This window comes from Mustela nivalis (genome assembly GCF_964662115.1).
Source record: "Mustela nivalis genome assembly, chromosome: 11".
Taxonomy (NCBI): Eukaryota; Metazoa; Chordata; class Mammalia; order Carnivora; family Mustelidae; genus Mustela; species Mustela nivalis.
The window spans coordinates 25,353,483-25,369,509 of NC_139030.1; the positions used below are offsets into that span (position 1 = coordinate 25,353,483).

Genomic DNA, 16,027 nt, shown 5'->3' on the forward strand with positions numbered 1-16,027 from the left:
GCTTTGCAACTTGGGCAATTTTCAAATAACATCCCCATAATATCACTGGCAATATGGTAAGGCCTTGACTTTCAAGTTGGAAAAATACAACATGAAATGTTAATGACTTTCATAAAGTGATCTATAAATCATTTTATCTGCTTATAAAAATGATTATATTGCCAACAAACCTGGAAAGAATTGTAACACTAATATGCTGAACATATTGCTCCACATTCTAGACTGCGTCAGAAATACATCATACCTGTGGGTCTTTGCAGATTCTTTTGTACTAAAATCCTTCTCAGAGTACCGTCCATGGCTGCTTCTTCTATGTGGGAGTGGTCCCCAACGACAGTCCAGTACATCATCCTGACGAGACAAGTCAAATGGATTAGCTTGCAGCTAACTCAGCTCTGCTCCTCAAAACAGGTTTCCTTCAGACCATGTGCATCAGAACCACCCCCGAGTCCCTGAAATTGCAGACTCCTGGACCCAACTCTAAACCTACAGACAGGGAATTTCCAATAAGAGTAGATGATTAGGAGTTTTATTTAACATTTCTCTATTTTCCTTTTAGGTCACTGCCTGTAAATGAAAAAAGTAAAAGAGTAAAAAAAAGAACAATTCAAGCAAAGGAAAGGAAATATTTGTGTTAAAATTGTTTAAATTTGTTCCTATGTACACCTTCATCTTTTATTATCACAAATGGCCAAAATACTAATACTCCATACTTCATACGTTCAATATTATAGTTAATGTCTTGAAAATTCAATCTTAGTTAACCATATTGGTTATGTGTTTATTGAAATGTCCACATAAGACACACACACATTCATACATAGAATATATCATGCAGCAAGCTTTCAGGAAAACGTGTATTTTGTGCCGTGATTTGCTGTGAAAAGCTCATGCTCTTGTACAGAAGTAGAGGAAATTTTAGAAGCCTTGTGAATCTATTATATGTTGAACGTTTATTATAGAAGGAAAACTACAGAGAAGAGGTGGGAAAACAATCTCTAAAAATGATATGCGTATCAAGAAATATAAATAGTCAACTTGTTAACCTACCCTCTTTTAGGATTTACGGCGATAGCATAGGGTTCTCCAGCCATGTTTGTTAAGAGTCTGGTGCAGTTGGGGCCATTCAGCTGTCCCACATTGATAGAGTACCTCAGACTGGTCCAGTGAGTGGTGTAGTAACTGAACCAGTGCATTCTTGAATGATCAGTCCAATAAATATTTCCAGCAACCCAGTCAACTGCAATGTCCCTGGGCCTTTTAAATTCAGGACACTGAAAGAAAACAAAACAACACCACAGTATTTTCAAAAGCAAAGTGGTGGAGGGGAGGTCTGTATACATTAATAATGTATGGGAATAATATCAACATGGTCAGGTGTCTTACACAGGTTTTAAAAATATCTAAAATGTTCCATTTTATTCTTAATTTTTATAGATATTATAATTTCCACAAATCTTAATTGCAATATTCATGGGAGTTTAACCTATCACTCCCTTTGTATAACACCATCCTGTTAGACTATTTCTATAATTGTAGACAGTTCACCTGTGACTTCTCCCAGTCAGGATTCTTCTGAGACTAACCGTAATTGTGATGTCTAACAAAATAGAATAGTTTAAGAAATCCATATAAATAGCATCATACTGTTCTATTTCTGACTTCTTTTATTCAACATTGTATCTATGAAATTCTTTAATACTGTTGTATATGTCAGTTACTAATATTATTTTATGATGGGTAGTATTTCATTTTATGAATATGCTAACAGTTTTTTCACCATTTTACTGATGATATCTATTTGGATTATTTATAGCCTTAGGCCACTGAACTGAAGCCATGAATATTTTTGTACATGCATTTTGGTGGACACAAAAATTCATTTCTGTTGAGTATTTAACAAGGAATAGAATTGGTGAGTCTTAAGGTATACATATACTTAGCTTGGGTAGATACTGCTAGCATTTTTTTTTTTTCAAAAAGTTTTTTACCAATATACACTCTTTTAAGCAACTTAAGGAAGTTCCAGTTTTTCTGCATTCTCACCATATATAATTTGATTTAAAAATTGAAAAAATATTAGTAAATGTGGACTCATTTAGAAAGGTACTGTACTTAAACATATTTTAAGGGAAGTTACAATATATCTCATTTATATTAAATACACAAGCTTGGATTTTCTGCTTTATATTGTATTATTGAGTTATTGTAAGACAGAAAAGTAAAGGAGTTCTTTGCAAATAGACAGGAAAATAACATACACTCTGTGCCCTTCAATTAACTTGGACAATTTGAGTAGGAACTAGTGTCATAATTAATTTGACATGGTCAGGTTTATTGTGCATAACCAAAAGTGAGAAAGGATACCCAGGGGTATTATATCATGAATGGAAACAATTATTTGAAGGTGATTATGACTAGACATGTGGTCAATGTGTAATAGCATCATTAGGACCTGGCAACCAGTGGAAATATGGGTTTTTAACACATGATAGTTTCTTGAGTGAATTACTAGCGAACAAATTTTACTGAAGGAGTGAGTGGACTTGGATTAAAAGAAGAGAAACTGAACTCAAAAAAGAACATGAGATGTCAATAAACAAGAATTACAAGCCACTGCCTGCTGTGTGATTACTGGGATCTCAAGAAAGGAAAATGCGACCTGAACTAAACGCAGAACCCATAGAAATTCCTAACAACTTTTATTATCAGTCCTTTCACATATTGATTTAAAAACTGAAATTATGAATAGTTACCTATTTCTCAACTCTAACAATAGGTACTATCCATCTACCCAGTGATAGCTCAGTGATGTTTAACAAAAAGCACTCTGCGATACAATATGCTTTAGAAACACAATATAAATAATAGTCACAGGTGGGTAGAACATAAATATTTGTCCTAGCTAAACCACAAAATTATTTTCAAATGTTCCAGTATTTAAATTAACTATAATTTTCACCCTGATTTGGCAGTGTTTAAAAGTAAATACATGAACAAATGGCATGGACATGTCAGTGTAAGTCATAAATTTATAAATATGGCAGACTATGGAGAAAATAACCATTATTAGCTGTTTAGAGTTTGTTGGAGTATATTTATCATCTTCTTTTTTTTTTTTAACTTTTTATTTAATGGGAGAAGATATTTGCAAACGACATATCAGATAAAGGACTAGTGTCCAGAATCCATTTATCATCTTCTAACACTAGTAAAGTAAACCATCAACATGCAAAAAAATATGATATTGGTTATCTGGCATGAGCATGGAAAAATACCTAGTTTCCCTTTATCCGATGTAAATATACACACGATTTCTTATCCTAATAGTATCCTTGCTAAAATAGGACAAATTCCATGCAAAGTTCCTCTTTTTGTATTTAGGATCTTCATTTTGTTTTACTCATTCTAAAAAAAAAAAAGCCTGATTATCTTTCCATTCTATACTTCTACACATGGACTGTGGACAATTAAAAACCCAAATTCTTTATTTCCCTAGAACATGCAGAAGATTGATTAAGTGATACTTTGTCAAGTATGCAGATTTGTGAAGATTCTACTAATGGCAAATTCTAGAAGTATAAATTAGATTTATGTCATATTACTAGGGTAAAAAATATGGCTTAGGGGAAGGGAAAAAATGTTACTTTCCAATGTGAAGCACAGAGATACCGATGGAGTCATTTAAATCTATACATTTATATTCTGGTTCCCTGATCAAGAGATTCCCCAATGACATTCCAGTATCAACTAAAGTAGTTAGAATATGGGGTAAAGGACACCACACCCGATAAATTCAACCTATGGACATAAATCGTCAGTGACAAGATGATTCTCAGAGAATACTGGCATCAGGGTGAAGATGTTACCCGATGTTCATCTTCATCAATTTCACAACATACCGAATGCTCAATGATTCTCAACACTGAAGAGAAAAGAACTGAACAGAAAAACAGCAATAACAAGAAAGCAACAGGATGCTCCTATTTTCAAGGAAACTAAGACCGAAATCATATCACCCTTTATATCATATCAAATCACCATTTATAGGGGCACCTGGGTGGCTCAGTGGGTTAAGCCTCTGTCTTTGGCTCAGGTCATGGTCTCAGGGTCCTGGGATGGAGCTCTGCATAGGGCTTTCTGCTCAGCAGGGAGCCTGCTTCCCCCTCTTCCTCTGCCTGCGTCTCTGCCTATTGTAATCTCTCTCTCCATCACTGTGTCAAATAAATAAATAAAATATTTTTTTAAAAAATCACCCCTTATAATGGGCTCCATAGGAATGAAATAATACCCCCTCTCTACTACCCACAGCTTGACCAGGATTGTGAATAGTATTAGCCATATAAAAGGGACTCTAGGGACGCCTGGGTGGCTCAGTTGGTTAAGCAGCTGTCTTCGGCTCAGGTCATGATCCCAGTGTCCTGGGAGTCCCACATCGGGCTCCTTGCTCAGCAGGGAGCCTGCTTCTCCCTCTGCCTCTGCCTGCCATTCTGTCTGCCTGTGCTCGCTCGCTCCCTCTCTCTCTCCGATAAATAAATAAAATCTTAAAAAAAATAAAAAAAAAAATAAAAGGGACTCTAGTATTAAATGGATGTTGGCTGGAGAGTGGAAGGTAGAAATTCCTGTCGGATCTTGATACGATAAAAAGAGAATTTATGGAGAGGTTCAAAATCAAACAAATGAGTACAAAAGGGCAAAGTAAAAGTAAACTGAGGTTCTGGGGCGTGGAATGGAGTCTGACAAGGGACAATAGAAATGGGAAAGCTAAGCCATTTGCTTCCAAAGAGGTGAAAAACAAAACAAAACAAACAAACATCAGATTCAAAAGAAAAAGAAAATATAAAACTCTCATTGCCCTTTTGGCTAGCTTACTAGACAGATAGGCCTATGAGCTAGAGGCACTAATGAAATATGTCGTGTTGAAGAGACTGTAGAGGCAAGTGGTTACCCTGAGAACAAAAGACGTTACTCATATTATTGCACAAAGTGGAAGACACATTTTGACTGCTTTCTCCAGACAGATGATTTCTTTCCTAATAAGCTCTCTAAATACACAGCCAAAGTTTTGAGGCCTGAGGCATTCTTCCTTGTGGAGATATATTAGTCCAATGAATGAAACACTTAAATCTTACAGAAAAATTGGCAGCTTGATTGTAACAAAATTAGAGGTTACTACTTTAAACTACTAATCCTTTTCAACTGTGGATTGCAAGGTATCAGTCACAATTCCAGCTTCAGGAAACTAAAGATATAAGTCACTGGAGACATTTGATTTAAAATAAGGAAAGAGGAAAACCTATGAAGTGGGACTTCAAGCATTTGAACCATGGAAATACTGCCATCTTTCTAAAAAAAAATTCCTATAGTTAACAATATACTTTAGGAAAATACAGTTACCATGAGGGTAGATTGAAGTAGTCACATATTTTATCTATGTTATTTTTTCATCTAAGAAAAGAAAATTTGGTTTATATTACTAAAGTTAATTATCCTGTAATGTAATACTATTAAAAAAAGATGTGAAGCCACTCTAAAGATATGTGTGTGTGTGTGTGTGTGTGTTTCATTTCACTAAATGAAAAAGCTATTTACACTCTTGGCCCATAATATATGAATCAGATTAAATTCTCATAAACCAGGAAATAGAAGTAAAATAATGACTATGCAAATTCTGAACATTACTAAATTATATGACTTAATAATATAATAAGATATGTAGATATATATTATTTCAATCTAGAAGCTCATACAGCAATGGGGAAATCCAAAAAAAGTGAAGAAAAAGTTATACTTGGAACTAGAATCTATGATTTCCTAAAACACTTCAGGAAGGAAATTTCTGCTTTCTACCTACAATTTATTCTGAAGCACAGGTTATTTCAATCCGGGTAATTTTAAACCTCTACTTATCTACCTTAAAACCATGTCCACCTGGCACAAACTCTTCTTGGAGGAGGGGCACTTGGGTGGCTTGGTGGGTTAAAGCCTCAGCCTGCTCAGGTCATGATCCCAGGATCCTGGGATCAGGCCCCACATCGGGCTCTCTGCTCAGCAGGGAGCGTGCTTCTCTCTCTCTCTGCCTGCCTCTCTGCCTACTTGTGATCTCTGTCTGTCAAATAAATAAATGAAATCTTCAAAAAAAAAAAAAAAACTCTCCTTAGGAGGAAAAGAAACTACATAATTCTTGGACAATTTCTAAAAAAGACCACATTTGTCTTTGGATTATAGACTCAAATTTGAATGTGACTTTATCTTTTTTTTTTTTTTTAGCATACTTAGTGTTCTTTAAACTTATTCATCTTTTACCACTACCCCCCCACCCAAGAAAAGAGCAAAACTGGCTATGAAAACCTTCTTCACACTATCAGGTAAAAAAAATATGGAAGATTTAAAAGCACATTAAATTTGGAAGCAGAAACATGGTATAAAACCTAATTCTAGTTTCTTCGTAAATTATGTGATGTATAAATAAAGGCTTTGGATTAAATTATCTGTAAAATTTTTCAGACTCTAAGCATTAAATGATATAACAGTTTAAAATATTAACCATTTTATTAACCTGCATTTTACATAGCTTTAAGGATGTATCTAATGTTAACAGTGAATTTTCATGCATTAGTATGTGAAAAATTTGTTGGTACTTATGGGAACAATTCTGATATCATCCCCTATGTGAGTGACCTAGAATTAAGGAATAAAGGTGTCTTCTGGCATTTACAATTTAAGAAACGCATAACACTTGAGATGGGAAGCAGAGATATCTGAAAGCAGAGATTGAAAAATGGTAGATTGAGGACTAAATTTAAGTTCAAGTAAATAAAACTTTTAGGTATATTTTAAGTTTAAACTTAAGATATAACCTTAAGTCAAGGTGGGTTTTTTTTTGTTTGTTTGTTTAGCATTTACTAAGTATTCATTGAACATTATATCAAAAACCAACAATGTAAAGGAAAAAAAAGGACAAGTTGTTTTTTTTCTTAAAAATTAAGGATATAGGGGTGCCTGGGTGGCTCAGTGGGTTAAAGCCTCTGCCTTCAGCTCAGGTCATGATCCCAGGGTTCTGGGATCAAGCCCCACATTGGGCTCTCTGCTCAGCAGGGAGCCTGCTTCCTCCTCTGTCTCTGCCTGCTTCTCTGCCTACTTGTGATTCTCTCTGTCAAATAAATAAATAAATAAAATCTTTAAGAATTAAGGATATATAAGGGGCACCTGGGTGGCTCAGTGGGTTAAGAATTAAGGATATATAAGAAAATATATAAAAATCAGGGCAACATTCCAGAATAACAGAGTCAATCAGCTGTTGCCTCCTGATTTAATGGAACAAGAGGCATATGACCTCTTACCTGGGTCCCTAGTGTTATGTCAATCTCAATCACTCATTTATTTTACCCATATAGCTGGTTTGCAGCCCATGCCTTAAAGAGACAAAAGAAGTTGAACTTATTGGACAAATCATATATCAATAAAAAAGGGAGTTAAGATAGCAATATAACACAAAGAAAAAGAATCACAGAAGCAAATGTTGATACTGTCTCCAAAATCATAAGTAAGCATCTTGTGGATGAAGAGAAATATTCAGTATATGTAGGATATAGTTATATGCATATGCTGTATAAGTTCTTTATACAAAAGTTCTTTATGTACAAATTTGGCTCCTATAAAGAACTTTTGTATAAAGAACTTACACAGCTCAACACCAACATGCCAAATAGTTCAATTAAAATTTGGGCAGAGGACATGGAAAGACAGGTTTTCAAAGAAGACATACATATGACCAATAGACACATGAAAAGATGTACAAATCATTAGGAAAATGCAAATCAAAATCACAATATCACCTCATGCCTGTGAGAATGGTTAAGATCAAAAACACCAGAAAAAAATGTTGGTAAGGATGTGGAGAAAAAGTAACCCTCTTGCACTGTTGGTGGGAATTCAAATTGGTATAGCCACTATGGAAAACAGTATAGAGGTTCCCCCCCAAAATTAAAAATAAAATCACCATATGATCCAGTAATTCCACTAGTGTGCATTTACTGAAATAAAACTAAAACACTAATTCAAAAATGCATCCCTATGTTTACTGTGGCATTATTACAATAAATAAGATATGGAAGCAACCTGAGTGTCCATCCATAGACGAATGGAAAAAGATGTGGTGTATATATACAAGGGAATATTACTCAGATATAAAAAAGATTTTGCAACAACGTGGACTGACCTAGAGGATATAATGGTAAGTGAAATGAGTCAGAAAAAAAATACCATAGGATTTCCACTCAAATGTAAAACTTAAGAAACAAAACAATTGAGCAAAGAGAAGAGATGAAAAAAACCCAAGTCTTAAACATAGAAAACAAAGTAGTGGTTGCTAAAGTGGATAGGGGGGATTGGTGAAATAGGTGAAGAGGATTAAGAGTTTACTTATCACGTGATGAGCTCTGACTAATGTATAGAATTGTTGAATCATTCATTATATTGTACACCTAAAACTTATATAACACTCTATGTTATATACTTGAATAAATATATTGGGCTCTTGTAATTCAATGTAGCTCCTACATCAAACATATTCAGATTGTAAATGTGTGTGTGTGTGTGTGTGTGTGTGTGTGTGTAAATAATACATAATGCTGAGTTTCATACATCACTTTCTGGCTAGCTTCATTAAAATTAGTTTCCTACTGTCTTATTACTCCCTACCATTCCAGTTCCCAGATCCAAATAGAACCTGGAATAATCATGAAGCCACCTTGAAGGAATTCCCTAGCCATTCAACTGACATTTTAGATGACAGTCAATCTTTCTGGGGCCTGTCTCTTCAAAAAGTAACAGTTGGTTCAATTTTGAAAGACTCACAAAAAGAAAAGTTTATGTAGGCTAAGATCTATAATGCCTAAGCAAGACCAATGTTAATGACTGCAATGATAATGAAAACAATGTCTTCTGAATAAAGGAGCTTCTGTTTACCAGGATAATTAAGAAAGGCAAGGGAAAGAGCATGCTTGAAGATTCTGAAATGAAGTTGCATTACTGGAAATTAAATATGGTATATTTAATGGCTAGGAAAAAATGAGTGTTGGTGGGTATATATGTATATGTTCATAGGTGTGTAAGGCAATGGGAAGGGTGTGGTGTAAGATGAGATGCAACATCATAGAGAGGCTTATAAACCAATGAGTATTCAATGGAAATCCATTGGAAAGATTTAAGTGAGAGAGATATGATGATTACATTAATATTTTAAAATTTTTTTGGCTATAATGAGAAGAATGGCTTAGAACTGGGGATGAGAAGTAGATACAGGATAATCAAAGGAGACTTACTCAATGGATTTCAGAAATGAAAATGTAGAATTGTAATCTAAGTTTTAATGAGACAAAAGTAGATAAAATGGGATATATCTGGAGATAAAAATATTTGATCTTGTGATGAATTGAATACTAAGGATGAGAAGAATAAATTGTAAAGTATAACTTTCAAGATCAATATACTATTGTCACGTTAATTCATTGTTACCAAATATTTTCAATTAATTCATTGTTTTTAACTCTTTAAAAATATTATGTACCTACTTCATGACAGATACTATTCTAGATGTTAGGATTACATATAGTAATGGCCAAAACAGCAAAAATTAACTGCCATCAAAATTTACTTACAGCAAAGAAATTTACAGAGTAGCTAATAAGCATAATAGGTAAGTAAATCATATAGCAATTTAACAAAGATATGCACTGTGAGAGTGAAAAAAAAAAAAAGAGTATTGTGTTGAGGATCCAGGGTGGGAGTAGGACAGTAGATTGAAATTATCAATACATTATGCATTCAGTAGATGGAATTTGAGCAAATTCTTGAAGAAATCTAGAAATTGAGCCATACAGGATATCCAACCTGAGAACATTTAGGCCAAGAGAACATTTCAGGAAAGACCTTACATTAATAGGTACTGATGGGTTTTACAAATACCAAAGCATCCCTGGAGAAGAGTAGGGAGAAATTAATAGGAGATGAAGTCAGAGAGGAGACCAGATCTTTTAAACCCTTGCAAGACATGAGAAATTTGTCTTTTTTAATGGGGAACCACAAAATATCTTTGATCAGAGATGTCTTGTGATCTAATTTATGTCTTAGAAGATGTATTCTGGCAATTGTGCAGTGATTAAGAAAGTAGGAAGACCAGTTAGGAGGCTACTGCACTAAATCAGAAGAAAAATGATGGTGGTTCAAAAGTAGGTACTTAAGGTCAAACTGATGTAAGGTAGTTAGCTCCTAGAATATGTTGAAGGTACATTCAACAAGATAGCCTGATTTGAAAGAAGAAGGACCAATAGTAACGCGAAGATTCTTTAAAAAATTTATTTATTTATTTTGGGGGTGAAGGGCAGAGGGAGAGAAAATCCTGAAGCAGATTCTCTGCTGAGTGCAGAAGCCCCATGCGGGGCTCAATCTTACACCCTGAGATCATGACCTGAACCAAAACCAAGACTCAACCATTTAACCCACTGAGTCACTTAGGCTCCTTGTAAGTCCAAGCTGTTTACTTTGAGCAAATTTAATTTATCATTAAATGAGACTGAGAAAGTAGATTTTGTCAATCAAGAGAAGCTTATTTTTAGGCATGCTACTTTAGGAACATTTTTAAAACTACTCTACCTTCCTATCCCTGGGGAGTCTGCTTAAAGATTCTCTCCCTCCCCCTACTCAAGTGCATTCTCTGTCTCTAAAATAAATAAATAAATCATTAAAAACTCCAAAAGAAAAAGCAAAGTAAGCAGTTGAACAGAGCCTGATAGCAATTTGGTAGTTGTTAGCATGCAGGTACATATTAAACTATGTAAACTTTATAAGGAAGTGAGAAAAGGTAGAAAAAAGAGGATCATGGTCAGGGCCTACATGCATTCTAATATTCAGAGGGAAGGAGAAAAGATGAAGTAAAAAAGACTCAGGTGTGAGAGAAAGTAAGAGACCAATAAAATAATAACTATATCAGTGATTCATCTTAGAATCATTTTCTATTCAGAGTTATTATTACATAAAATGATGTAACAGACACAAAAGATCTACTTAAAGTTTGTTTGGAAAGACTGATATTACTATGTAGAAAACAGTATCTCAACTTTTGATATTTCAGTCAGGATCATTCCTTGTTATGTGGAACTAGCCTATTACTGTAGAGTTCTAAGCAATCTCATTGGCCTCTACTTTACTCACCAAAGATTAGCAGCACACCTCAGATGTGGCAATAAAAAATATCTCCAGACATTGCCAAATGTCCCCTGCAGTGGGGTGTCATTCTCAGCTGAGGACCACTGACGTAGAACCACTGAGTGTTCTCTGATGTCTGCTTCCTCTGCAACTTTCAGCATTTATCAAGGTCCTTAACTAATATGTCACAAAACTTACCGAACACCTCCTTGTCCTCATTTACTTGATCTTTTGGCAGTGCTAGAAATATAAGCTCAATCTCTTTCTCAAAATAGTCTCCTATCTTAGTTTCTGTGACACTACAATTTCTTCTATTCTCCTAATGGGCTTCCCACTCACTGTTGTCATTTTAATCTGGCTTCAGAGTTTGGTTCCAGTGCTTTTTTATGTCACCTGTACTCTCATCTTGCTAATCTCGTCAGGCTTCATGGTTCTAGACATCTCTCTATTCTTCTATTCCTTAAAATCTCTAATCCAGAGACCAAGATCAAGCCTTAAATACACCATTGACTATTTGACAACTCACTTGGATTTCTTACAACCCCTCACTTGGATCTCAGAATTACCATGACTGAAACTGAACCCAGAATTTATTATTTTCCCTATTCATCAAGTTGTAAAATCTAGGTCTTAGTTACTTTCTATTCTCCTATTTCTTACATCCATTCTATTTGCAAACTTTGTTAAACTTCTACTCTCTCCCTCCCATTTCACTGAGACTATAATATTGTAACCTCCACTATTTTTGTACCAACTTGGAGCACAATCCTCCGATGTGATCTCTTTCTGTTCCAGATTTTCTCCCACCAAATCCATTCTCTACATAAATGTAAAGTAGCTGTCTTATATATAAATAACATTACTTTCTCCTTATCTTTTAGGTCTTTGCTCAAATCTCTTTAAATGGGCCTTTATGGACCATCCTATTCAAAGAAGTCTTAACAACATCTGAGTTTTTCTTTCTTGGTCCATTCTGTATTACCTTCAATATAATTTTCAAAATTGGAATTTTTGGTATTTATTTATTTATTTATTCATGAGTTTACTTGACTTTGTCTTTGTTCCCCAGAATATAAGCATCATAAGAATAAGACTCAAAAAAAAAAAAAGAAGAATAAGACTCTGTTATCATTTTGTATCCTAGGAACACAACACTAAACCTAACAAACAGAATTTCTTAAATAAAGCTTTGGGTATGAATGATAAACTTGACTAGTTCACCTTAAAATTCTGTTAAATATGTTCAATAATATCCTTAGGATTATTAATTGTGGAATCTTATGTTTTATGTAGTCCTACAAGATCTATGTTCAATAAAACTTTAAATATTGATCACAACCGTTATAGAACCATTTAACTCCAATAAACATATATTGTTGAATGCCTGTCTTATGCAATCAGCAATGATCAAGTCACAAAATGGCAATAACTTCATGATTTGATAGTTTTATTTTTTTTCCAAAGAAATCAGAATAAATGATTTTTGTTGTTAAATGGTTTGAATAAACTCAGATGGTTTGAAAAGTATTCTTGACAAGTAAGTGCAGCTAATTTCAAGGTAAAGTTATAAAGATTACCATAAATTTATAAAAATAAATTAAAAAATGGAAAAAGAGAGGAGTCAAGATGGCGGAGAAGTAGCAAGCTGAGACTGCTTCAGCTAGCCGGAGATCAGCTAAATAGCTTATCTAAAGATTGCAAACATCTGAAAATCCATCGGCAGATCGAAGAGAAGAAGAACAGCAATTCTGGAAACAGAAAAACATCCACTTTCTGAAAGGTAGGATCGGCGGAGAAGTGAATCCAAAGCGACGGGAGGATAGACCCCGGGGGGAGGGGCCGGCTCCCGGCAAGCAGCGGAGCAACCGCGCACAAAATCAGGACTTTTAAGTCTGTTCCGCTGAGGGACATTGCTCCAGAGGCTAAACCGGGGCGAAGCCCACGCGGGGTCAGCGTGGCCTCAGGTCCCGCAGGGTCACAGAAGGATCGGGGGTGTCTGAGTGTCGCAGAGCTTGCGGGTATTGGAACGGGAAAGCCGGCTACAGAGACGGAGCCGACAGTAAGCTCACAGCTCGGTGTTACCTTGAACCGGCCGCGGGCTCGGTGAGCTCGGAGCGCGGCCGGAGGTCAGGCAGACGGGAGTGACTGGGCGCTGTTCTCTGAGGGCGCACTGAGGAGTGGGGCCCTGGGCTCTCGGCTCCTCCGGGCCGGAGACTAGGGGGCCGCCATTTGTATTCCCATCCTCCATACGGAAAGCGCTCAGGGAACAAAAGCTCCTGAAAGCAAACCCGAGCGGATTACCCACCGGGTAAGGGCGGTGTAATTCCGCCTGGGGCAAAGACACTTGAGAATCACTACAACAGGCCCCTCCCCCAGAAGATCAACAAGAAATCCAGCCGAGACCAAGTTCACCTACCAAGGAGTGCGGTTTCAATACCAAGGAGAGCAGCAGAACTCCAGAGGAGGAGAAAGCCAAGCACGGAACTCATGGCTTTTTTCCTGTGATTCTTTTAGTCTTGCAGTTAATTGAATTTTTTCTTTTTCATTTTTTTTTTTTTTTCTTCTCGCCTTCGGGTAAAAATTTTTTTTTTTTTTAACTATCACCTTTTACTTTTTTAACGATTTTTTACTAGTTTATCTAATATATATATATTTTTTCTTTTTTACATTTTTCTCAGGTGTTTTCTCTTTTTTAAAAAATTTTTTTTCTTTTCTTTTTTTTTTTTTTTTCTTTTCTTTGTTCTTTTTTTTTCCTTTCTTCCTTTTTGAACCTCTTTTTATCCCCTTTCTCCCCACTCACGATTTTTGGATCTCTTCTAATTTGGTTAAAGCATATTTTCCTGGGGTTGTTCCCACCCTTTTAGTATTTTACTTGCCCCTTCATTTACGCTTATCTGGCCAAAATGACAAGACGTAAAAATTCAACACAAAAAAAAGAACAAGAGGCAGTACCGAAGGCTAGGGACCTAATCAATACAGACATTGGTAATATGTCAGATCTAGAGTTCAGAATGACAATTATCAAGGTTCTAGCCGGGCTCGAAAAAGGCATGGAAGATATTAGAGAAACCCTCTCGAGAGATATAAAAGCCCTTTCTGGAGAAATAAAAGAACTAAAATCTAACCAAGTTGAAATCAAAAAAGCTATTAATGAGGTGCAATCAAAAATGGAGGCTCTAACTGCTAGGATAAATGAGGCAGAAGAAAGAATTAGTGATATAGAAGACCAAATGACAGAGAATAAAGAAGCTGAGCAAAAGAGGGACAAACAGCTACTGGACCACGAGGGGAGAATTCGAGAGATAAGTGACACCATAAGAAGAAACAACATTAGAATAATTGGGATTCCAGAAGAAGAAGAAAGAGAGAGGGGAGCAGAAGGTATACTGGAGAGAATTATTGGGGAGAATTTCCCCAATATGGCAAAGGGAACGAGCATCAAAATTCAGGAGGTTCAGAGAACGCCCCTCAGAATCAATAAGAATAGGCCCACACCCCGTCACCTAATAGTAAAATTTACAAGTCTCAGTGACAAAGAGAAAATCCTGAAAGCAGCCCAGGAAAAGAAGTCTGTAACATACAATGGTAAAAATATTAGATTTGCAGCTGACTTATCCACAGAGACCTGGCAGGCCAGAAAGAGCTGGCATGATATTTTTAGAGCACTAAACAAGAAAAACATGCAGCCCAGAATACTATATCCAGCTAGGCTATCATTGAAAATAGAAGGAGAGATTAAAAGCTTCCAGGACAAACAACAACTGAAAGAATTTGCAAATACCAAACCAGCTCTACAGGAAATATTGAAAGGGGTCCTCTAAGCAAAGAGAGAGCCTTCAAGTGGTAGATCAGAAAGGAACAGAGACCATATACAGTAACAGTCACCTTACAGGCAATACAATGGCACTAAATTCATATCTCTCAATAGTTACCCTGAATGTGAATGGGCTAAATGCCCCTGTCAAAAGACACAGGGTATCAGAATTGATAAAAAAACAAAACCCATCTATATGTTGCCTCCAAGAAACTCATTTTAAGCCCGAAGACACCTCCAGATTTAAAGTGAGGGGGTGGAAAAGAATTTACCATGCTAATGGACATCAGAAGAAAGCAGGAGTGGCAATCCTTATATCAGATCAATTAGATTTTAAGCCAAAGACTATAATAAGAGATGAGGAAGGACACTATATCATACTCAAAGGGTCTGTCCAACAAGAAGACTTAACAATTTTAAATATCTATGCCCCCAACGTGGGAGCAGCCAACTATATAAACCAATTAATAACAAAATCAAAGAAACACATCAACAATAATACAATAATAGTAGGGGACTTTAACACTCCCCTCACTGAAATGGACAGGTCATCCAAGCAAAAGATCAACAAGGAAATAAAGGCTTTAAACGACACACTGGACCAGATGGACATCACAGATATATTCAGAATATTTCATCCCAAAGCAACAGAATACACATTCTTCTCTAGTGCACATGGAACATTCTCCAGAATAGATCACATCCTCGGTCCTAAATCAGGACTCAACCGGTATCAAAAGATTGGGATCATTCCCTGCATATTTTCAGACCACAATGCTCTAAAGCTAGAACTCAACCACAAAAGGAAGTTTGAAAAGAACCCAAATACATGGAGACTAAAGAGTATCCTTCTAAAGAATGAATGGGTCAACTGGGAAATTAAAGAAGAATTGAAAAAAATCATGGAAACAAATGATAATGAAAATACAACGGTTCAAAATCTGTGGGACACAACAAAGGCAGTCCTGAGAGGAAAATATATAGCGGTACAAGCCTTTCTCAAGA

The 16,027-nt window shown here is 35.8% G+C and overlaps 1 protein-coding gene across 1 annotated transcript in view; it reads right to left on the bottom strand.

The window, feature by feature from the left end:
• LRP1B (LDL receptor related protein 1B) overlaps positions 1-16,027 on the bottom strand; it is a 1,916,825-nt gene that overhangs the window by 98,501 nt on the left and 1,802,297 nt on the right. The window contains exons 78-79 of the mRNA XM_082690181.1: positions 1,051-1,274; positions 245-351 (exon numbers count right to left, since the gene is read on the bottom strand). Of these exons, the coding sequence (XP_082546307.1) occupies positions 245-351; positions 1,051-1,274 (331 nt within the window). The remainder of the gene's footprint in view (positions 1-244; positions 352-1,050; positions 1,275-16,027) is intronic.